The sequence below is a fragment of the Pristis pectinata genome, chromosome 9 (genome assembly GCF_009764475.1).
Source record: "Pristis pectinata isolate sPriPec2 chromosome 9, sPriPec2.1.pri, whole genome shotgun sequence".
Lineage (NCBI taxonomy): Eukaryota > Metazoa > Chordata > Chondrichthyes > Rhinopristiformes > Pristidae > Pristis > Pristis pectinata.
This window is the reverse complement of record NC_067413.1, coordinates 76659929-76684458: the sequence shown is the minus strand read 5'-3', so window position 1 is coordinate 76684458 and position 24530 is coordinate 76659929. Positions and strand designations below refer to the sequence as shown.

General features: G+C 40.2%; 1 protein-coding gene across 1 annotated transcript in view; it reads left to right on the top strand.

The window, feature by feature from the left end:
* Positions 1-24530, top strand: part of LOC127574074 (aspartyl/asparaginyl beta-hydroxylase-like) — a 180044-nt gene that overhangs the window by 127156 nt on the left and 28358 nt on the right. The window contains 3 exon segments of the mRNA XM_052022718.1: positions 20276-20367; positions 22522-22608; positions 23276-23426. Of these exon segments, the coding sequence (XP_051878678.1) occupies positions 20276-20367; positions 22522-22608; positions 23276-23426 (330 nt within the window).

Here is a 24530-nt window from a genome sequence, read left to right as displayed (position 1 = left end):
TGATTCTTACTGGGAATTGGTTTATTTTTGTCACATGGACTGAGGTACAATGAAAAACTTTGTTTTGCATCCTATGCATGCAGATCATTTCAAAGCATGAGTACATCGAGGTATTACAAGGGGAAAGCAATAATAAAATGCAGAATATAGTGTTACAGTTACACAGAAACTGCAGTGCAGGTAGACAATAAGGTGCAAGGGCCATGACGAGGTAGATTATGAAGTCAAGAGTTCATCTTTATCGTACAAAAGATCCATTCAATAGTCTCATAACAGCAGGATTATGGTGCATGTTTTCAAGCATTTGTATCTTCTCCCCGATGGAAGGAGGGAGAAGATGGAATGTCTGGGGTGGGAGGGGTCTTTAATTATGCTGGCTGCTTTTCCAAGCAGCGAGAAGTGTAGACAGAGTCCATGGAGGGGAAGCTGGCTTTTGTAATGGACTGAGTTGAGTCCAAAAGTCTTCGCAGTTTATTGTGGTCTTGGGCAGAGCAGTTGCCATACCAAGCTGTGATGCATCTGGATAGAATGCTTTGTATGGTGCATCTATAAAAATTGGTGAAGGTTAATGGCGAGATGCTGAATTTCCTTAGCCTCCTGAGGAAGCAGAGGCTCTGGTATTCTTTCTTGGCCATAGCATTTATATGGTTGGACTAGGACAAGCTATTTAGTGATGGTTACACCTAGGAACTTGAAGCTCTCAACCACCTCCACCTCAGCACTATTGATGCATACAGGGGCATGTGTTCCACTCCACTTCCTGAAGTCAATAACCAACTCTTTTGTTTTGCTGACATTTTACTGAAGCAAAGAATTAGTTGCCATATCCTATATTATTCAAGCTGAGTTTCAAATCAGCATCCTCTCCATCACAAATTAGTACTGCTTCCTCTGCAACGTTTTTCGCCTTCATTTTAAATTAAGTCTTTTGACGGTTACACTCTTCGTCTGTACCTTTGCTATCTCTAGACTTTTGGATACAGCCAGGCTATCTTGAAAAACTTCAGTTCCTGCAAAATTCAGAGCTCATATTCTATCCACATCTCCTAAGTTGGTGTGCAATTTTCCAACATCTTGTATTATAATTCTCATCCTTGTGTTTAAACACATAGATGACATTGTTATTTCCTTTCTCTGTATTCCCTTTAGCCTTGCACTTTCCTTCTGACTATTTGTTGCCATCTTTCTTTCACTCTGCCCCTGGCTGATTTCATTAGCTGTTTAGGCCCCCAAGCTCTGGAATTTCTCCCTCAAACTTCACCTCCCTCTCTTCTGAAAACTTTCCTTAAACTTCACATCTATGGGAAAACCTAGAACTAGGGCCACTGTTTGAAAATATGGGGGCTGCCCTTTTAAGATAGGTGTGGCAATTTCTTTTCTCTGAGGGTCGTGGTCTTTGGAGCTCTGTCTCTCAAAGGCTGATGGAAGCAAAGTCTTTGAACATTTTTGAAGCTGAGGCTGATGGATATGATGGGTAAAGGGTGAAAGGTAAATGGGATTTCATGTCTTTTTTAAAAGATCAGAATATGTACAATTTATTCTTACTGTTTTTTTTAAATATAATTGCCCTTCATATTATGGGCAAGGTGCTGGGAGATGCACAAATAGAATGCAGAGGACAGAGAGCTACACATTTCTGCCTTTGCTCTTTTGTTTGTTTTGCCTTTTGAAGGTTATGCAGCCGTGCTATTATGAATCTGCAGTGTGGAAATGGCAGCTAAGTGGCCTTAATGACTGCTGCACCTGATGCTATTATTTGCCATAGTGATTAGCAGCAGGGTGGTTAAAATAAAAATGATGGTGCTCTTGCCCGCTGTGACTACAGTACCCGAGAGAAAAAGTGGTTTCTACCAGCAACAGCAGGAGCTCAGCATGTCCAAACGTGCAGTTTTTTTGTATGTTCCAGCTCTGGAATCTATCCTACACCAGATGCTGTGAGTGATGTTACTGAGCTGCCTGTTTCCTTTTGTATTTACTTCAGACGTTAGAAGTGTGATATCCTCAAGTGACCTTTGTCATTTGCACTTGCAAATTTGGCATGCCCAACTTACCAGCAGGTGGATTGACTAATGGAAAGGTTAGTCTTCCGCAAAGATAAACAAATTGCATTTAGCCAAATAAAGACACGGTACTGTCTTTTTGGCATTGTTCTTCACAGTACTAAAGAGGATCAAGACTTGATCTGATCATCTTCATTCATGCCCAGGCTTCCCATAAAGTGTATTTTTGAATAGGGCATTGTAAATGCACAATTCTTCCATTGGTACTCAGCGTGAAATGGCAGGAATGCTATCTTTTTCATGGATCTTTGATTTGCCTCATCTTTTGGTCTTTTACAATGCATTGAACAGGTTCAGTGACCTGGATCCCACTTGAGAGTGAAAGCAAGTCCAGGACTGGTATGTTTGACAAAGCCTGCATGGATGTCTTAAGTTTTTAGATTGTCAAATCTGTCAGTTTGCTCTACTGAACCCTGTGTGATTCTTTTGTTTTTTTTGCCAGGCTTAAGATAATATAGCAAAGGCAAGGTAAATTCCATTTAAAAAAAATTATTCCCATTTACTTTTAATGTTTTTAATTATTTGAAAGGTGGTATTATCCAAGGAGAGCTGGCTAATTGGACACACAATTGGCTTGATGATAGGAAGCAGAGGGTGATGGTGGAAGGTTGTTTCTCAGACTGGACGTCTGTGACTAGTGGTGTGCCTCAGGTTGGTGCTGGGCCCATTGTTGTGTGTCATCTATATCAATGATTTGTATAAGAATGTACAGGGCATTGTTAGTAAGTTTGCACATGACATTAAAATAGGTGCTATAGTGGACAGTGAAGAAGGTTATCATAATTACAGGGGGATCTTGATCAGCTGAGTACGTGGGCCGAGGGATGGCAAATGGAGTTTCATTCAGATAAGTGTGAGGTGTTGCATATTGGAAAGTCAAATCAAGATAGGACTTTCACAGTGAACGGTAAGACAGTGAGGAATGTTGTAGAACAGAGACACCTTGGAGTTCAGGTATATTGTTCCCCGAAAGTAGAGCCACGGGTAAACGGTGGTGAAGAAGGCTTTTGACACACTGGCTTTCATCAGTCAGGACATTGAGTATAGGAGTTGGGAGATCATGATGTGGTTGTACAAGATGTTGGTGAGGGCCACTTGGAGTATGGTGTTCAGTTTTGGTTGCCCAGTTATGGAAAAGATGTTATTAGCCTGGAAAAAGTGCAGAAAAGGTTTACAAGGATGTTACTAGGACTTGAGGGACTGAGTTATGGGGAGAGGTTAGACAGGCTAGGACTTTTCTCCTTGGATCGTAGGAGACCAAGAGGTGATCTTGCCATGTACAGCAGTGGAGGCCAGATCATTGGAGGCGTTTAAGGAGGAGATAGATATCTAATTAGTCAAGGTATCAAGGGATATGGGGATAAGGCTGGAAATTCGGGTTAGAATAGTTTTTTTTTCTCTCATGGAGCAGACTCCTCACTCCCTCCCCCCCTCATTTTTTTTCTTTTCCCCCTTTTCTTTGGAGCAGACTCGATGGGCTGAATGGCCTACTTCTGCTCCCTTGTCTTGTGATCTTATAGAGGTGTATAAAATCATGAAGGGCATAGATAGGGTGAATGCATTCGGTCTTTTTCCCAAGGTCGGAATCAAAAACTAGTCATAGGTTTAAGGTGAGAGGGGAAATATTTAATAGGAACTTGAAGGGTAACTTTTTTACAGTGGGTGGTATATATGTGGAATGAACTGCCAGAGGAAGTGGTTGAGGCATGTACAATAACAACTTTTTGAAAAAAAAAGCTGGACATTTGTACGTGGATAGGAAAGGTTTAGAAGGTTATGGGCCAAACACTGGCAAATGGGACGAGCTTGGATGGGCATCTTGGTTGGTATGGAGCAGTTGGGCTGATGGTCTGTTTCTGTGCTGTATGACTCTATTAGGCAAATTAAGTTTAAATTTTAATAATCTTTTAAATGTCTACTTATTTTTTCCAATAACATTCAATAATATATAGAAATCCTCAGTATTTACAACAGGCAATGCTGGCTGTCAGGGCTTTCAGTGGTGTTTCGTGGATGGAGCTTCTCTGTGCAGGAGGCCTTGCCACCCCTCAGGCCATGCTGCCTGAGTCTGGGAATGCCTCAGCCAGCAAAATAGCCTTCCAGATCCAGACCAGGTAATTATAGGTCAGGTCGTCTGACCCATCCCTGACCAGTTTGCGCCAGTATTTCATGGCGGATGATCAGAAGCTCAGTGGAGTTATGTGCCTCCTTGGATCCACTATCCTTCCAATTTGTCAGACTTTTGCTTCTACACTTTCCATTGAGTTCAGCAGCCAGTGGGTCTTCCCAGACTTTGTATTGGTGGACAGTCAGGTGTTAGGTATGGAAGGCAAATTGGGTGTTGCAGTGGGGGTCCTGGTCACGTTGGCCACTGAAAAGTTAGACAAATAATGATTCAGACAGTCTGGCCCAGTGTATTTTCATTGTGATGCAAAATTGTATAATGTGGAAGTACAATTTTTCATCATTTTGTGGAATATACTATCCACTTTCTTTATACCACTCATTATTAACGTCAAAGTGCTTTTACAGTATAGGCTATCCCCAGGTTACAAATGCTTGATTCCCATAATATTATTAAATTCAAAAGTCTGACATACATTCGTTTCTACAAACTGTAGAACTTGTTTTCTCTCTCTTCACTTTTAGTAATGGTTTTTTCTTATCAGTCTTGTGTGCTTTTGATGCCATTCACTACAATACTGAGGTGGCACGGTTACCATATTGAGTGATTTGTGTGCATCTTCCAACTTGCAGACAAAATTGGCTTATGGACATCTGTAAAAATGGAGTCCATTCATTGTCTGGGGACAGGCTGTGTGGTTGAAAGTGGCATCTGAGCAGGGGAGGAAGTGAAAAGAATCAAGAGAATGTAGCAGAACAAGAAGGAAGACCTTGTAGTTGTAGAAGGGAAGTGACACCTCATCAACTCTGTTTACTGAGACCAAGGGTGGATTCTGCTAGAGCACAGTCTTAAAGTTCAAAAATGTCTGCAAGAAGATTCATTCAAGTTTAGGTCACATTAACTGCATGACCTTCACAGGGGTCGTGCAGCAAATGTATAGGATCGGCACTTTCTCCATGCTGAACAGGGTTATGAGACTGAGGTAATCACAGTCATTCCCAGATGGGTCTGGTTGGTGCACCCAATGAGAAATGTTCTATCCTGATCACCTTTGTGTCTTTTAAGCAACACTGTACAAGGTGACAAACTTGGTTGCTTTTGAAGCACAAAGTTAAGCAGAAGTTCAAATGTGGTGATACCCATTGGTAATCAGCTGATATATTGGGAAAGTAGACCTTAAAAATGCCTAAAATGAGGTTTGTTACCCTTCGCAAGCATTCTAAGCTGTTTTATATCCTTTTGCTGGTTTCCCCTTGATTGGATAAGAGCTGGAAATGGATGCAAAGCAAGGTTTTCTAGGGTGATGGGATCAGCGCTATTAGAGGAGCTGAGAATAATGCTCAATTAGTTTCAAGGGTGCAAACCGGTTAGGGGCTGTAGAGAGAAAGCAGAATCAATCAATATTGAATAAGGATTTCGGAGATGAAGCTCAGCTGGGTGCAACAAAGGACAACTAATTGAAGCAGAGATCAGCAATAAGTGCATTGAGAATGGATGTGGACTTGGGAGAAATAGTGAATTCATTGGCTCATAAAGCAAGGTGGAGTGAAGGCACTTGATTGAGCGAATGTGCAAAACAGAGGAGCTGACAAGTGTGGGGAATTGGTGCAAAGGTGAATGAACGAATAAAGAGTGTGCAGATAACCATGCAGTGGGAATGGGGGTGCATGAATGCTTGGGACTACTCAACCAGCAGTTGGTGCTGTTGCCACACAGGTCCAGTGACCTGAGTTCAATCCTGACCTCAACTGCTTTCTATGTAGAGTTTGCACATACTCCCTGTAGCTGTGTTTTCTTTGCCTGGATGCTCCAGTTTTCTCCTACATCCCATATGTATGCTGTGGTGTAACAGCCCCTAATGTCAGTGGGTGGAATGAGAATCAGTGAGAGTTGATGGGTATGTGAGAGAGAATAGGTTACAGGAAAATGTGGGGGAATCGGATTGATAGAAATAGCGTCCTGTATCATAAGGAAATATGACATTCTTGGCAGACATTATCAAGTTACTGAGAACCCAATTTGCGTACTAAATTTTATTTGGCTTAATATTTCTCAATTTGAAAATCAGTTATTCTTGCCACACTTGCAGATGGACTGAGTTTGGTCTTAAAACTGTACAGATGGCATTTTCTAGAGCTTTAATAAATATTAACTTCATGTGTAACAAGTTACAATGATGGATATCTTGCCTGTTGTCATTATCCTTCCATTTAGCCGTGTTGTCAGATTTCTCCTTCTCTGTGCTTTTCAGGTGATTTTTACAACTGACAGCAAGTGAGGTAATTTTCTTCCTCCCTCCTTCCCCATTCACCTCTCTATCCCACCCAGGATCATTTTCTTTTCCTTCTGCTTGTGAAGGCAGTGGTCATGTAGGATGTTTATTTGGAAAGGATATAGTTCAACATCTAACTGTGTGGGCCAACATCTAACTGTGAATGGAGGAAACAGCTTGAGAGGTTGAAATTTTACCTCACCTAAAGTATAATTCCTATTAAGTGGCTTCCTATACTGTGGGATTGACACCCATGTAAATTACTGGTAAATTAGGGAACATTTTTGTTCAATTCCTATTCTTGGTGCATAAGGCTAACTAGTAGTTATTGGCAAGCCATTTGAATGCAGAAATATTAGTTGTTATTTGATTCTGTATAGATTTGTGTTTATATATTTTGCAGCACAAATATGGATTAAGTTGAGAACCCTGACAACTTTTTCCTTTTGAGTTATTCCAGTGGCAATTGACATATTAAATTTGTAGCCACAATAAAGCTGAGTGCTTTATTGTGGCTATTGTGCTTCATTGGAGCAGTTCTTTTCACATTTATAATTTTTAAGTTTCATTGTCTTTTGTCCATACAAGTTCCTCTGCTGGGAAAAAAATTACCATCAAGTTAAATGACCCCGTAAATTGTACTTCAGAATATTTCACAAATTGTTTGCTTAATTGCTTCAAGACCACTATATTATGAATTTAGAAATGATTAATAAAATAATTCACACTGCCTCTCCATCTTCACTTCAGTAATTGTACTTCACAGTTTTCATGTTCTGTTCCTAAGAGTTATGATGTTTTTGCAATGTCATAAAATAATTCTTAGCTGTAATGAGGTTCTCCAAACATACCTTTATTGACATCTTTAAAACCCATGTTGAATTTGGGGATCCTTGTTTCGGAACCAAAACCAATTCTGATAATTTTTTTCTCATAGATTTAATATACTGGTCTAAAAGCGTGTACAAAATTGCAATTAGATGCCTGGTTTAAATATAGTCTAAGCTACCAATATAGTGTGGACCGACTCGTGTGGATGGGAAATCTGCTGATCTATCATCGCTGTTTGATTCAGAGTTGGAAGCATTGACCTCTGTACTGGACTAGAATGGGAAAATAATGGTTCTTGTCTTGATTTATACTCCTGATTCTAGCTGAGGACCAGTTAAATGCCTATTCATTTATGAAGGATTTTATTTTGGACAAAGTACCAGGAAGTTGTTCATTTTGTCATAGCTGCTTTGTGGTTCTATTAATGTAGCTTGGCTGTGAACAGTAAGCTGCTAAATAACATCAACGGCATGTGGTAAAATACATCAGTACCCTCAGTGACGATTGATAAGAAATTTGTGGTTTTGCTTCTGCGATGAAGAAATATTGGTACTCATCAAATTTCGGGTCATGTGGGTTTGTAGTGTTGAACTTGTGAACTTTTATAGCTTTTGTTCTCCTTGGTGGTTGAGATCGTAGGGTTAGGAGCTGCTGTAAAACTTCTTTTCCACCCTCCACCCCCTTTTCCTTAGTTGATCTCTTAAGATCGAGGATGACTTGCTTTCACTTCCAGTTCTGAGGAGTAGAAGGTGTGTGTGCTCAATTTCTTTGAATGTGGAGACAGTGCTGCACTCCAGCTACCGTGAAGTCTAGACAGAGAATGGACCTAGTCTGAGGTGATTGGAGACCAGGTTCTGCTGTGTGGACTGAGCAGATGAATATGTATGTGGACAGCTGGACACAGACGTGGCTACAGATGTATTAGCTGTTTTTCACTCACGTCCTTCCCATTTCCTTTCCCTTTTGATCCCTCCACTCGCTCTCATGCGCGTGCTCACTCACTCTCTCTCACACGCTCTCCCCTCCAGCCTTCCATCCTAATTGCCAGTTGCTCTCCTACTGTCTCCCCACCTCCCAGAAAACCTTGAGAAACTCCAGCTGTCTGAATGCTGCCAATGTCAGCAAATTGTGGTCTCCCAGTGCTCAATGGGTGTCCTGCTGAGTTGCAGCAAGCAATCTTCCAGCCAAGATTGGTATATTCCTCTTGTGAAAGTAGGAGAATCTCAGCATGTACAGTGACCCTGGAGCCATGTCTCCTTCGCTGTTTTTAAACTTGGAGCCTCTGTTTCTGCTCTTCAACTTGGGGGACCTCTGTGGTGTGGCTGTGGTGCCAGTCTGAGGGATTGCTTTGCCCTTGAAGATCCTGAGCTTGTGTGTTAGTACACAGGCTAGAGGTGACTCTTCAGGTATTCTCATCTTCAGACCTGAGCTTGGAGAGCTGTTGCTGAGAAAGGTGACACGCACAAAATACTTGAGGAACTCAGCAGGTCAGACAACATGTATGGAGGGAAATTAACAGTTGATGTTTCGGGCTGAGACCCTTCATCAGGACTGGAAAGAAAGAGGGCAGAAGCCAGAATAAGAGAATGGGTGGAGGGGGAGAAACATGAGCTGGGAGGTGATAGGTGAATCCAGGTGAGGGGAGAAGATAAGTCAGTGGTGGGGTGGGAGGACTGGGGAATGATGTGAGGAGCTGGGAAGTGATATAGGTGGAAGAAGCAAAGGGCTGAACAAGATGGAATCTGATAGGAGAGGACGTAGACCGAGGAATAAAGGGAAGGAGGTGGAGAACCAGAGGGAGGAAGGTGTGGGTGATGGGCAGGTTGAGGGCAGAGGAGGGGAAGGGGTAAAGGGGCCAGAGGGATAGGGAAAACAAAAGGGGGAGGTGGGGGGATTGGGAATGGGGAGGTGGGGACTGTTTACTGGAAGTTAGAGAAATCAGTGTTGATGCCATCAGGTTGGAGATTACCAAGACAGAACATGAGGTGTTGTTCCTCTAATCTGCATTTAGCCTCAACTTGGCAGTAGAGGAGGCCATGGACAGATATCTCAGTGTGGGAATGAGAAGTGGAATTAAAATGGCTGGCCACTGGGAGATACTGGCTGTTATGGCAGACGGAGCGAAGGTGCTCGATGCAGCGATTTCCCCAATCTGCGTTGGGTCTCACCGATGTAGAGGAGGTCTCACCGGATGCAATACCGATGGATTCACATGTGAAGCGCTGCCTCACCTAGAATGACTGTTTAGGACCCTGGATGGTGGTGAGGGAGGAGGTGTAGGGGCAGGTGTAACACCTCACACGGTTGCAGAGATAAGTGCCTGGAGGGGGATCGGTGGGGAGGGATGAGCAGACAAGGGAGTCGCAGAGAGAGCGATCCCTGCGGAAAGAGGGGAGGGGAAGATGTTTCCTGGTGGTGGGGTAGTGGGATCCTGTTGGAGATAGCGGAAGTCATGGAGAATGATATGTTGGATACTGAGGAAAGTGGGATGGTAGGTGAGGACAAGGGGAACCCTATCCCTGTTATTTGGGAGGAGGAGGGAGATGGGGTGAGGGCAGACGTGCAGAAAATGGAGGAGATGCAGGTGAGGACTGCATTGATGGCAGTGGAGGGGAAACCATTTTCTGGGGGAAAAAAAGGGCATCTTGGATGTCCCTGAATGGAAAGCCTCCTCATGAGAACAGATACGGAGACTGAGGAACTGAGAGAAGAGAGTAGCATCCTTGCAATTGACAGGGTGGGAAGAGGTGTAGTCGGGGTAACTGTGGGAGTCAGTGGGTTTGTAAAAGATGTCAGTAGATAATCTGTCCTCAGAGATGGAGATGGAGAGATCAAGAAAGGGGAGAGAGGTGTTGGAGATGGACCAAGTGAATTTGAGGACAGGGTGGAAGTTGGTGGCGAAGTTGAAATTGACGAGCTCAGCACGGGTGCAGGAAGCAGCAACAATGCAGTCATCAATGTAGCGGAGAAAGAGTTGAGGAGCATTACTGGTGTAGGTTTGGAACATGGATCATTCCATGTAGCCAGCGAAAAGCCAGGTATAGCTGGGGCCCATGCGAGTGCCTATGGCTATACCTTTGGTCTGGAGAAAATGGGAGGAGCCGAAAAAGGTGAGTCTGGATCCTGTGGTCATGTCATTGATTTTGCTGATCCACTTAACTGCTTATTACTGATAGCTTAAAAAATGTTTGTATTTTTCCAGCAGTTAATGTTGAACAGTATCACTATCAGATTTTACCCAACAAGAAAAATATGGTTTAAATCCTTAATTTTTTTGCCAACCCAATTAAATATTGAATATTTTTAACAATTTGCAACCCCATTCAAATGACTGAGGCCTTGCTAGGTGCACTAGCCACACAAACAGCTGAGAGACTGTTTAAAGGTGGCAAGATTAGGATAGATAGGAGATCAGTTGCACTAGCACATTACTCCACACTGCAGTGCACAGATGTAGAAGTTCAGAGTGCACTGACGTGCACCATAGCTTCCCTATGAAATTACTGGCTAGTGATTCACTCAGTATCACAACAGAAAAAGATTAAAATATTTAATATTAGACAGTAAAGGGGGACGATATCTTGGTATTATGTGCAAACTTGGTGATTTTGGTTATGAGTTTTGTTAGTGGATTTATTTAGAAGGGACAGTGATCACAATACTGTTGTGCTCTCTGCTTTTTTTTGTGTAGATTTGTATCCTTTAAAGAACTCTTTACTACTTTTTATTTCCTATGTGATCTGCATACTATGTAGGTTAGGATTGCACTGTTTCCCTATCAGTTTCCTGTATATTGTATGTTGTCATTGCAATTTATTGGTCTCCTGCCACATGGACATATTGAGCATGTCAAACAACAATGACATTGTTGATGTTTGTCTGAAGTTCTGCTATAATTTATGACCTGTTGTTGCTTTTGTGAATGATGATTTGTCTTTTTCTGGAACATGTATTTCATTCTGTGGGTATGGTCCCTCCCCCTTAATTAACAGTTGCTCAATTTGAATTATGTTCTAATATAGAATTGTTCAATAAACACAATACATTTGGGATTTGTCACAATTCATATCTACAGATGAGTTTGATTCCCAATGCAAATGAATCCTGACCAGTAAATTTTGATGCCTACTTCAAATCAACTTGTTTCAAGGAGTCCAGACATTTAACATTCCAGGGCTTTTCGGTCTTTTCTAGAAAATGTGATTGAATTTGGCATCAATCCATTTTCAGCAATGTGAGTAACAGTTTCTAAAATCCAACGTGCATTTAGATGCAGGTTCCCATACAAGAGGCACACTGCATTTTCATAGAAATCATCGTGATGATCTTTTAGGTTCTGAAATTTTACTACTTCAAAGGTCTGAAGAAACCAAATTTATTTAAGCAGAAATGAAAATTACTTGGGTGCAGGGTAAAATAAAAACCTTAAGCAAAGAATTATTATTATTTTGTTGTCATATCATGATTGGAGAGAAAAGGCACACTGACAACTGGAGGTATACTTGGCATTTGCCTTATTGAGACAGCAACTTACCCTCCAAGAAACTGTTTTAAATGCAGGTTTATATTGCAAGCCTGTGTAGTTTCCTTGATGACGCATTTGAAGAGCTTGTCTAAAAGTGGAATCTATTGAGAATTACTTTTGCACCATGAATAAATGCAGCAAGAGTAAGAGGTAGCTGAATCTGGCAGCTCAGAATTCTTGCAGAGATGCAAATGATAGATTCTGTAGCAACCAACTTTTGTCCTCCTTAGTAACTGCAAACAGATATGAAATTGGAAGCTATTGCCATTGTTGAGTTAAGAACTACCAAAAGTTTAATTGCTGATAGGTAAAAATATTAATCTTTTTTGTGAGATGTTACTACTGCAAGAGGAGAAAGCCCCAAGGAGTGGGTGAAATGAATAAATGAATGAAAAGAAACCAGTCCACACCATGGATATGTACTTAAGACCCGGATAGAGTGGACGTGGAGAGGATGTTTCCATTAGGAGTAGAGTCTAGGACCCGAGGGCACTGCCTTAGAATAGAGGGACGTCCCTTTAAAACTGAGTTGATGAGGAATTTCTTCAGCCAAAGGGCGGTGAATCTATGGAATTTATTACCACAGAGGGCTGTGGAGGCCAAATCATTGGGTGTATTTAAGGCAGAGATTGATAAATTCTTGATTGGTAAAGGGATTAAGGGGTTATTGGGGGGAGGGGGGGAAGAGGCAGGAGAGTGAGGTTGAAAAAAAAATCAGCCATGATTGAATAGTGGAGCAGACTCAGTGAGCCAAATGGCCTAATTCTGCTCCTATATATTGTGGTCTTGTATAGCATTCAACTATGTTCAATTAATTATGTAGCTGGTAACTAAGTCAAATGTCATGATGGAAGTTTTGAGTTAATTAAATACATACCACCTTATCTGATGTTTTACTTAAAACAACACAGAAGAAGGCCATTAGATTCAGTCCGTGCTGGTTCTCAGGCTAACAATCCCACTGGTCCCGTTACTCTACATCCCTGCAACTTATTCTCTTGTACGCCCATCAACTATCCTTTTCATTCTTCTTACCATTAACCTACACTAAGGGGTAATTTACAGCGGCTGGTTAACCTACCAGCACATATTTGGGATGTGGGAGAAAACAAGAGCACCAGTAGGAAACTGGCGTTATCATGGAGAGCATGTGCAAAATCCACACTAACAGCACTTGAGGCCAGGATTAAACTTGGTTTCCTGGAGTTTGATGGATGGAATTTTTCTAGGCATTACAGTGGTGTTTTACAAAGCTATTCAGCATTACCTTGTATAGTTTGCTCAAGCCATGGACACCTGAAAGTTCAATAATTGTTTTTGTATTTTAGTGTATTTGTGTTGGGATTTCAATCAATTGTTAAAATGTGCATGGTTTGGATAGCAATGTATTCCAGTCTGTTGTCCCTGCAGTTTATTGAGTACACAAATTACTGGAGGTATGTGCAGTAAACTCTAAACTTCTGCGGGGTTACAGAAGTATGCTGATAGACCTTGATTTGATGCAGAATATTAGGCAATCTCCTTGCAGTAGAGGGAAAAGCATTCCCATGGTCTGCATTGTGAATGTGTGATTGGGCCGTGCCCTTTCTTTTCTTGCCTCCTGGTTAGGCACTAAATTGTTAAGCTGGGACCAGAGTGGAGGCAAGATACATGGCAGTGGTAGTAAGACTCAGTGGTGAAAACCACACTGTTATGTATCATTTCACCAACTGCCAAAGAAGAAGCAACAAGGATTTTTCAGCTAATAGCTGTGACTCAGGCTCTGGGTCCTTATTTTGTTTCAGCAAGTGTAAAATTTTCTCCACTGTCATCAATGTTTGTGCAGGCTCTCAATAAACATCCCTTTTAAAAGCACGTCACTCTCATGGCAGTCACCTTACCTCTCTACCCTTCTCTCTGCCTTAAGTTTTAAATTTGCACAGTTGAGCCTGGAAACTTTCAATGTTATGTCACAGTGCCTTAACGTTTAATCATGTAACTACAGCCAAGCTTTTGGCAATGTATCCCCGCCTGCTTCACATGAAATTGTAATTTTGTATATTTCCCAGCAGTTTTGATCCTCGCCCTTCAATTAGGGTAAGGTTTCACAGCCATTAGTCACCTTGTAATATCGCTTATATAAAAAAAATTCATGTATCAGCAGTGAGTATAACTAAGCTATTTGGTAATTAGCAACACTGTCACCAGTGATGGGAGAAGGAAAGTGTGGATATGCAAGAGGCTGGTATTGAAGGAATGCAGAGATCTGAGAGGTCGAGGACCAAAGGAGGTTACAAAGAGGAAAGAAAGCCCATGGGAGATCTTGACCAGAAGGATAAAAATTTTAAATTGCGTCATTAGTGGTGTATAGGCAATGCTTCACATTACTTATTCAAATACTGTGTGATAGAATTATGCAATTACTCTGGCAAATCTTAGGAGGTAAATGCTCCAGAGTTCAGATAACAAATCTAAGGCCACATTATATATTAAAATCTATTCTGGTCACACCTTGAATATATTTAAAAAAAACAATGGTAGATGGAATGTTTAAGGAAATTTAGAAACATTCTGACATGTGGGATTACTGCTAGCTGTTGATTTAGGTTGGAGAATATCCTCAGTGTATAATATGGGTATCTTCCATGAGTATTAAAAAAAAGTGGGGCACACAGGATGTAATGCAAGTAGTGGCAGATTGGCTGTCCTTGTATGCCCACCCAATTTTGAATTCCATTGAAAGGAAAATCAAGAGAGGTACTTGAGATCCAGACAATCCTCTACCACCTGTTACGCATCAGGCTTATGTTCAGTTTGGGTTTCATAAGGACAAAGGTGTGCTATTTAATTTCATAGTCTTTCTTACACTGTTACCTGGAGCTGATTGTGCATTTGCCCAGAAGGTGTGGTCTGTTTCTTTGAACTGAGAAGCTTGCATGACAAATTTTGTGTAAATCTTTAATGCAAAGAATACTGTAAGATATTAATCATTACATCATCAAATTCCTTGAAAACAAGTTCTTATCCAGTTGCTTTAGAAGTCTTAGAATATTAAAATTGTGAATGTAGGAAAAAAGATCAATTTAGATTGCTGTTATGCTGTTAGTTCAGTGGAAAAAAGTAAATGGCTTAGACTCTAAACATGCAAATAATAGAATAGCCTTGATGTAAGATCTTAATATGATAACCAAATGTACTAATGTAAAGCAGTGTAAGATCCCCATTAGGAAACCACCATGTAATGTGGCTCATTTCTTCTCTTCATTAGCAAAACCTGACCTGATGGGCATGTCCTACAGCCCTCTGTTTCACAACTTTATACATTCCTGTGCTTGTATTCTCACTCTTGACTCCATCCATTTGTCGATCAGATTTCCTCTACAACTTATCTCCACAGCAAGCCTGACCTCATCTTTTCACAGATATGCTCTCTGTCCTATCCACTACCTTTCCTACCTTCTCTGCAACATAAAACTAACTTGTTTTCTCTCTTTCCCAGTTCTGCAGAAGGGTCTTCGACCTGAAAAGTTAACTTTGTTTCTCTTTCCACAGATGCTTCTTGACCTACTGAGTGTTTCCAGCCACCTCGCACTGATTTAAGCTTTCAATGGCATAACTCCACTTGGACACATGTAAAATGTGATGCATGTTCCCAGGAGGTCCATTAAGCCATGTTCTAATTGGATTAGCAAGAATGTTTTGAGAGTGTTCTAAAAAAGATGGTACAATAATATTTAACGGTTTGTGATCTGGAGAGCAGTTCTGTTCCATACACTTTTGATTATTTTGTACAGTCCTACTTTGTGAATATGCAACTGTGTGTATGCTGTATAAATATTATCAATAACTACATTTATATCCTTTTTTTTTCAGAACTGGGCATTGCTGGCAATGTCAACATTTATTATCCATCCTTAATTGTCTTCAAAAAGTGGTAGTGAGCTGTCTTCTTGAATCACTGCATTCTTTCTGGTGAAGCTACTCCCACTGTGCTATTGGGGAGAGATTTGCAATTAACGAAAGATTAGTGATGTGGAGGGGAATACACAAATGGTCATGTTACCATTTGCATGCTGCCCTTGGCCTCCTCGGTGGTAGAGTCACAGGTATGGGAGGTGCTGTCTGAGTAGTCTAGGTGATTTAACTGCAGTGCATTTTGTAGATGGTACACACTATAGCTACTTTGTGCTGGCAATGGTGGGAATCATTGTTTTGGGTGGTGTATGGGGTGCCATTTGAATGGGCTGCATTTTCCTGAATATCATCAAGCTTCTTCAGAGTTGTTGAAACTGTACTCATCCAAATAAATAGAGAGTATTCCATCACACTCCTGACTGCTTTGTGATTGTGGAAAGACTGATGTGTCAGGAGGTGAGTCACTTGCTGCAAGATACCCAGCCTCTGACCTGTGCTTGTAACCACAGTACTTGTGTGGCTAGTCCAGTTGTGTTTCAGGCCAATGACGACCCCAGAATAATGATAATGGGAGGGGTGGCTGGGGCTTGGTAGTGGTAATGCCATTGAATGGCAAAGGTAGGTGTTTTGAGATGGTCATTGCCTGGCACTTTTGTGGCATGTATGTTACTTGCCACTTTTCAGACCATATCTGAACCTTGTTTAGGTCTGGCTGCATTCATTTACTGAGGAGTTGTGAATGGAATTGAATGTTGTGCAATTCTCAGTGAATCTCCCCCACTTATGATGGAAGAAGATTCAATGATGAGGCAGCTGAAGATGGTTGGGCCGATGACACTACCCTGCAGATCTTCTGTAGTGATGACCTACGGTTGGGGTGACTGACCTCCAATGGTCACAATCATCTTTTTGCAAAATATGGCTCCAACCATCAGAGTCTTTTCCACAGAGCCCATTATCTTTACTTTTATTAGAGTTCCTAGATGCCACACTTGTTCGATTGCTGCCTTGATGTCAAGGGCAGTCACTCTCGCCTCCCTTCTGGAATTCAGCTCTTTGGCTCACATTTGGACCACGTCTGCAATGTGATTGGTGCTGAGTGGTCCTGACAAAACCCCAACTGGACCTCAGTGCAAAGGTTATTGATAAGTGCCACTTAACTGCACCTTCAATGACACCTTCCATGACCTTGCAGACCATTGAGAGTAGACTGTTTGGCTTGTAATTAGCTGGATGGGATATGTTTCTGCATTTTATGAACAAGATGTTTCTAGCAATTTTGCACCTTTTCTGGCAGAAAACTTAGTAGTTTGAGTTTAGATCACAATATTGATGGGTTTAGTTGAAGAGATGCACATTTTTTCTTTCAATACTCGAACCTGCTTTAGAAGCATTCCTTTATCATACAATCATTTTAATTTTACTGAAGACTCATTGGACAACTACCTGTGGATGGGATGTTTTCAATTATCTGCAATTGCCTCTGTTGGTATCATCATGAGAGTTCCACCTATTCTCCCAATCAGTCTGCTGCCATTATTTGTATGGTAAACTTGCCACAAAGAATAAGCCATCTGGACTTGTAAAGTTGGAAGGTTTTGTATATGCACCTAGGTTTTTTTCAACTGTTTTGCTTCCAGTGGTGTTCAAATGAACTTGTTTTGTGTGATCTATGTAGACCAGCCACATCCATTATATCCCTGAGTTAACAGATTTTTCACATTTGTTCTGAAATTTACATCTATATAATGAAATGCCAAATGTACAGTATCAATTCATTACCTGACAAATGTGAACATAGTATGTGTAACTCATCATAAATTATCTTTCATTTTGAGGGCACACTGCAGAGGTAAATATGGCTTTCATTTGTTGAATGCATCCTATGTTGTAAATATTCCCAATTTCTCTATCCCAGAGGCACCATCAAAATTTTGAGGCAATATGGCTTTATTGACATGAGGAGCTACTTCCTGGCATTGTCCTCAGTAGAGTACCCCAAAAAGGGGGAGTTTATATATTTTCAAAAAAGAATCTCCTGAATCTAAATGAAGCTGTGAATAAATATAAATATTAAGAGTTGTGGTAACGTTATCTATTGAGGGAAAATTTGTTATTGTTGAGGCAGAAAAGTCTGACAATTAACAAAAAAAAATCAAGATTTTGTCTACTGGGTACATTCTTCTCTAAGTAAAATTGCAAATTTCTTCTAGACCAAGATTTTTTTAAAACTATATTAGTTATAATTTTAACAATGTCTTTCTTTGCAGGCTGCATGCTCATCTAAGTTGAAATCCCAGGGAGAGAGAGTGCATCTTTTTCTTAATTAAGCTATTTAATTAAATAAGTTGTATGCAATTTAGACATGTATGTATGTAAAATATAATATATATATATCTATAAAAATACACACACACACACACACCCATCCTGTAATTTCTGTGCATTGTAGTAGCTAAAACATGCTGAGTTAGAAATCCAGCATTGAAGAGGTTAACCATCGGTAGCATTTTATCAATTAAATACACTTGATATAAGACCAAACTAATTTATTGTACCACCAAATTAAACTTTTATTTGCATAAAGCTTTGATTTTCAGAGTTGGTTAATTCTCATGTCAAAATAAATGAGAATTACCGCACATGCCAATGCGGTATCAAGCTGCTGTGATTTTAAAAAGCATCTCCAATACAATTCGGTTTTAATTATTGGACAGAAATTAATATGACTCAGCCATCCAGAGGGACTTGGTGCTCGTCATCTGTATTCATGTATTCAAGTAATGCATGAGGTACAAGATTTGGTCTCCAAATCTTATCAACACCACCATGGCAGTGTCTGCCATAAGAGCAATAATTGTATATAGCAACATAATTTGTTCCAGGACTAGACATTTCTAAATAATTCATTGCATATATAAATGTTAAAACTGTATTTTACACCCCACTGAGGAGAGGCCGAAAATGTGTTTCTATATTTCACAGTATGGATTAGAACATTTCACAAATTTAATCCTTTATTCATTGAAAGCAAGGTCGATTTTTATGCAAATTACATCAACGCCTGCTATTTTTCAGATTGGTTTCTCCAAATGCTAAATTACAATAAATTATCAATAAACCAAAAACATGTATGTAAACAAGTATTCAATTCCCTTAATGATAGTGAAGAGTTGTTGTCTAAATTGTGAGTGAAAGAATTAAATATTTAGATTCAAACATTATTATCTTTGTTGCAAGTTATGAACAGTTTGTTTTTCAACTTTTTTGGCTTTATCTTGGATGAGCAAGACCCATTTTCAAAGTTTATAGCCAATGATAAATTTGGAACAGTAGTAAACATTAAGGATAGTAGCTGACAAAAAGAGGCTGGTGAAATGGACAAATAAACAAGGAATGAATTTTAATTCGAGAGATTGTGAAGTGAAGCATTTTTTTAAAGAAGGAATGAAAAGAAGTAAAATAAATGAAACTGAATACTTGTAAAGGTGATGCAAGGATAAGAACACTCTAGTGCACACATATTTAAAGATGATCAGTCAAGTTGAGAACGCTTTTGATGTAAACAAAAGTTTGGTATCTTAGGCATAGAGTACATGGCAAAGTTACGCAGAACTTTTTGAGATCATTTGTCAGCTGCTTCCCACATTCCATCGCTACTGATGGCCATCACACTTCAGGAAAGTTACATATGCCTTGGAGAGGGTGCAGAAATTTTGTTTTTGGAATGATACAGCATGGTACTATAGCAGTCCTGTCACTGTCTGTAAGGAGTTTGTACATTCTCCCCGTGACTTCGTGGGTTTCCTCCCACATTCCAAAGATGTACGGGTAGGTAGGTTAACATGGGTGTAATTGGGTGGCGCGTGCTCATTGGACCGGAAGGGCTTGTTACCATGCTGTATAAATAAAGTTTTAAAGTTACCAGGAATGCGGAATGTGGAAAGACCTGGGAGGCTGGTAGTTTCTTCCAGAACGGAGGAGATTGTTCCAAATCATGAATGGTTTTGCTAGGGTAAACAAGAATCTGCTTTACAGAGGCAGAGGGTTGGTAGCTCAAGGCACAAAGTTAAACTAACTGGCAAAAAAAAAGCGTGAGATGAGTACAGTTTTTTAATGCAGTGAGTTGTTCTGATCTGGAATATGCCTTCAATGAAAATAGTGGAAAGTTAATCAATTGTTACTTTCAAAAGAGAACTGGATAAATTATTCAATAATTGGCTAAAGAGCTGTGGCGAAATGACAGTCAAGTGGAAATAATTAAAATCTCTTTTAAAGAGCCAGCATATTCGTGATAGGCCAAATGGCTCCTTTCTATGTGGTATTAATCTTTAATGAGGACCCTAATTTTCCATGACGATTGTCCCAATAAAATTTGGGATGGAAATTAGTGGAAAATACCAGAGGAAAGCATAAACAGATATTGAGAACAGGAATACAGTCAATTACATAAGTTTTGACAGGATATTGATAGGATTTCTATGGAAATTTATAACTACTTTTGAGAAATGTATTCGTTACCTTTTGGGTTATTTGCATCATATAGCTATTAATGTTTGTTTCATTAGTTCCAGCTAAGAAGAAGAAACCAAAACTCTTGAATAAGTTTGACAAGACCATTAAACCCGAATTGGATGCTGCTGAAAAACTGCGCAAAAAGGTGAACTGTAAAATTCTGTACCTTGCCTCTGATGCAGCATGGACTGTGATTCTACTTTGGCTGATGCCTGCAAATTTTAACAATACCAGATGATACATTGCTAAGTGCAATGTACTTTCAAATACATAACCTTAATGGGATTTCCTTGTATGAAGTAGCTTTTATAAGGATGATCCGCCAAAGTGACTGTGATCTTTAAATGACTTGGGAAAATAATTGTAAACCAAGGATTGATGATTAAACTCCAGAAGTTCTGAGTGCCAAATTACTATCAAGGTTCTTGAGGATTTTCCAGAGTTTTCATGGCTCTGCAGCTAGCAACAATAGTCTTAAATAAAACAGTGCAAGTTTAGATTTAAATAATTCAAAGAGAATTTTTTTTGTTATTAAAATTCTAACAAAGAATTGAAAATAGTAAAATAAAATAAGTAAAGCCATTATCTGCTTTTACCTTTTTCCACTAAGCTGGCAAATGCTTTCAAATGAAATGGATTGTCATTTTCATGACATACCTTCTCTTTAGGAAGTCGCTGCTCTGCTACAAGACTTGACCAGTGATAAGTAGACAACCAAAAATGTCATCTCAGTCCTAACTTGTTTTCTCTCTTTTCCGGTTCTGATGGAGGGCCTTGGACCTGAAACATTAACTCTGTTGCTCTTTCCGCAGAAGCTCCCTGACCTACTGAGTGTTTACAGCATTTTCTGTTTTTATTCCTAATGAAAAGTATTCTTCTGTGGAAATTTTTTTTTATGAAGAACAGATGATAAGTCACTCACCACTGAATACCCAGACTTTGAGCTCTTCTTGTATCACTCTTATAGAAAATAATTATGGTAGAGTGTACACTTTACTCACTACATTAGCCTATGCCTAAATGTTGTCCAGGTCTTGCTGCATGTGGGAATGTGTGGAGTCAAGAATGGAACTGAACATTGTTCAGTCATCATCAAATATCCCCACTCACGATAGACAAAGTCATTGATGAAGCCAGTGAAGATGTTTGAGTTCAAGTTTATCGTTGTTGTTGTATTGTTACACAGTATATAAATGCCAGGAAAATTAGCATTTTGCAGTAGCACCACAGTACATTACAAGATGAGGATAAATGCAAGTTAACACAAATTAACATAAATTGTACATAACTTGCATGTGTGCAAAATAAACAACAAAATAAACATAATGACACTAGTGCAAAATTGAGAGAGAGAAAGAAAATATAGTCTGAGCTAGTGTTACGGTTTTTCAGGTTGGTTCAAGAACCTGCTGATAGTGGGGAAGGAGCTGTTGTTGAATCTTGAGGTGTGGCTCTTCAGGCTCCTGAACCTCGTGCCTGATGGTGGCATCGAGAAGAGGACAGAGCCCAGATGATGGGGGTCCTCTTGTAGATGTCTTGTAGATGAGCTAAGGACGTTGCCTGCATAACTCCTGTGACTAAGATGATTGACCTCCAGTCTCTTCATTTATCTTCCTTTGTGCAGAGCATGGCTTCAGCCAATGTAAAGTTTTCCCCTTGTTTCCCATTACCTACAGTTTACAGGGCTACGTGGTGCTCCACTTAGTCAAGTGCTGCCTTGATGTCAAGGACAGTCATTCTCATCTTCCCTCTGGAATTTAGTGCTTTATTCACATTTGGGACACGTGTGTAGGTCTAGAACTTGATGGTCCTGGAGAAATCAATCTGAATATCACTGAATAGGTTGCTAATGAGTACCACCTCATAACACTGTCAATGATCCATATCACCACTTTGCTTTTGATGGAGAGTAGACAAATAGGGCAGTAATTAGTTGGCTGGGATTTGTCACACATTTGTGTGATCACCTGTTTCTTGGTATTACATGGAGTGCTTCAAATTGGCTGAAAATTGACTTCTGTCATGGTAGTGACCTCAAAGATTCAGAGATGGATCTCCACTTGGTATTTCTGGTTGAAGAGGATGGCAGATGCTTCTGTCCCATTTTGCCTTCACTTTGGATCGCTCATAATATTTGATAATGATGAAATCAAAGAGCCAGATAAATTAGGACAGAAGGACCCATTAGACCTGATATCAGGAAATTCATCTTTGATCAACATTTAGAATGGATTCTTTGAGTTATTTACAAGGATGTACAAACATTTCCAAGTATTAAAACTTTCTCTTTACCCTTTAGGGTAAATCTGAAGAAGCACTCCAGGCATTTACTGAACTTCTCAGAAGATATCCCCAGAGTCCTCGAGCTAAATATGGAAAAGCACAGGCAAGTACACTAGGATGTTGAATGTGGAGTACGTTTCATCAGCTGTGGGTGCCGTGGAGAGGGATAAAGTTCTTGATAGTGATCACACATGGCCTGTTTAAGCATATGCTTCATTATGCCAACAATCATAACGCTGTTCATAAAATGCTTAAGCATTTTTTAATGGGAGATCCAATTCAGCATTAGCACTACATGTAGCATGTATTTGGTGTGCTAGGTAAGAATGGCCCTATTGTATATCTACAGTTTATTTGAAAGTTTGTTTAGTATTGTAAAAGGTGAAAAATTGTTTAAGAAGGAATCTCACTGTCAGTATAATTGCAAAGACCCGTGATTTTGTTCAATATCTTTCAGTTATTTCTATGCTCTTTGTTAATTATCTAAACCATGCCATTGTGGGTAGCTGAAGAGTGCTGCCTGTTAATGAGCAATATGCTGTAGGAACAGTCAATGTAGATCTTTTTAAAGAAAATATGAAAATGGAGCAGGAAAATTGTTCAAAGACTCTTCTATGCACTTGACATTTATCTCTCACCTCCTAGGTAGTGCATTGTTATCCAACTGCAGAAAGTTAATATCTTTGAGCATTGCTGTTTTGTAAAGTACCTTGTATTGAACTTAATACTGTATCATGTGTATATTAATTATTTCATATGGTTTTATGTAGTCAGAGGATGATTTGGCAGAGAAGATGCGAAGCAATGAGATCCTTCAAAGAGCAATCACTACCTATGGAGAAGTGGTTGACTTGCCAAATCCAACTGCTGATCTGGTGAAGCTGGCATTGAAGCGACAGGCAAACAGACAACAGTTCTTAGGTGAAGAATGTGCTTAGTGTAGCTTGCCTTAGTTATAGTAACTTGTCCATACCTCTTTATTTAGTTAAACCTCCATGCTTTCAAATTATCAGTTTGCTATTTATCTCTTCCATAGATCAGTGCCATACAGTAAGAAAAAGAGCTAGACACAAGAGAATGTGAAGTGAGGCAGTTGAGGGACATGAAAGGAATCCAAGTGGAAATAGCATCCAGAACAAGCTTATAAAATTTCTGGAGTGATCACAGAGTTGCAGAGAGAGAAAGGGAGTAAATCTTTGTTTAGTTTCTTAAGTAAGGAAATCTAGGAATGAAGGAGCTGCTGTGGATACTGATTTTTGCAAATGCAGGAATAAAAATGGTTGGGCCTTGCAAGCATTTCATTGCATTCACAGAATATAATGACAGGAAAGTAGTTGATTCGGAAGACTAAATGAAAAGAGGGAAGAGATGGTTGTACCATAGTCAATCTGAGCCCTTCAATGTAGTCTGAATGTAAGTGCATGAACACGTAAGGTGATGTAATTTGATGATTTGAGGCAAAAAGGATGAACAATTCGAAGAGGCAATGGTAATAGTTAAGAGAACCGCGAGATGCTGATGTTGTAACCTGGAGCAAAAAAAAAACAAACTGCTGGAGGAACTCAGTGGGTCAGGCAGCATCTGTGGAGGTGGAGGGATGGCTGATATCTCAGGCTGAGACCCTGCATCAGGACTGAGTGTGTAGAGGGGAGAGGGCCAGTATGAAATGTGAAAGAAGGATGAGGTAGTGGCGATAGGTGAAACCAAATGAGGAGGGTGATGATGGGCGGATGAAGCCAGGTGAGCGAGTGGTGGAGATAGGAGACGGTGACTGGTGGGTGATAGGTAGAGACAGATAAGGAGAATAAAGAAAGTGGGGGGCAGATGGAACCTGGTGCAGGGAGAGGAGGGTAGAGGTAGAGACAGGCTGAAGGGTGATAAGAGGAGTTGCAAGCGGCTGCAGATGGTGGAATCTGATAAATAAGGAAGGTAATATGGAACCAAATAAGGGAGGAATGATGGGCAGGTGGAATGAGTTGGGGGAGGGGATAGGAGATCCAGTAGGTAAAAAGCGTGGATATAGAC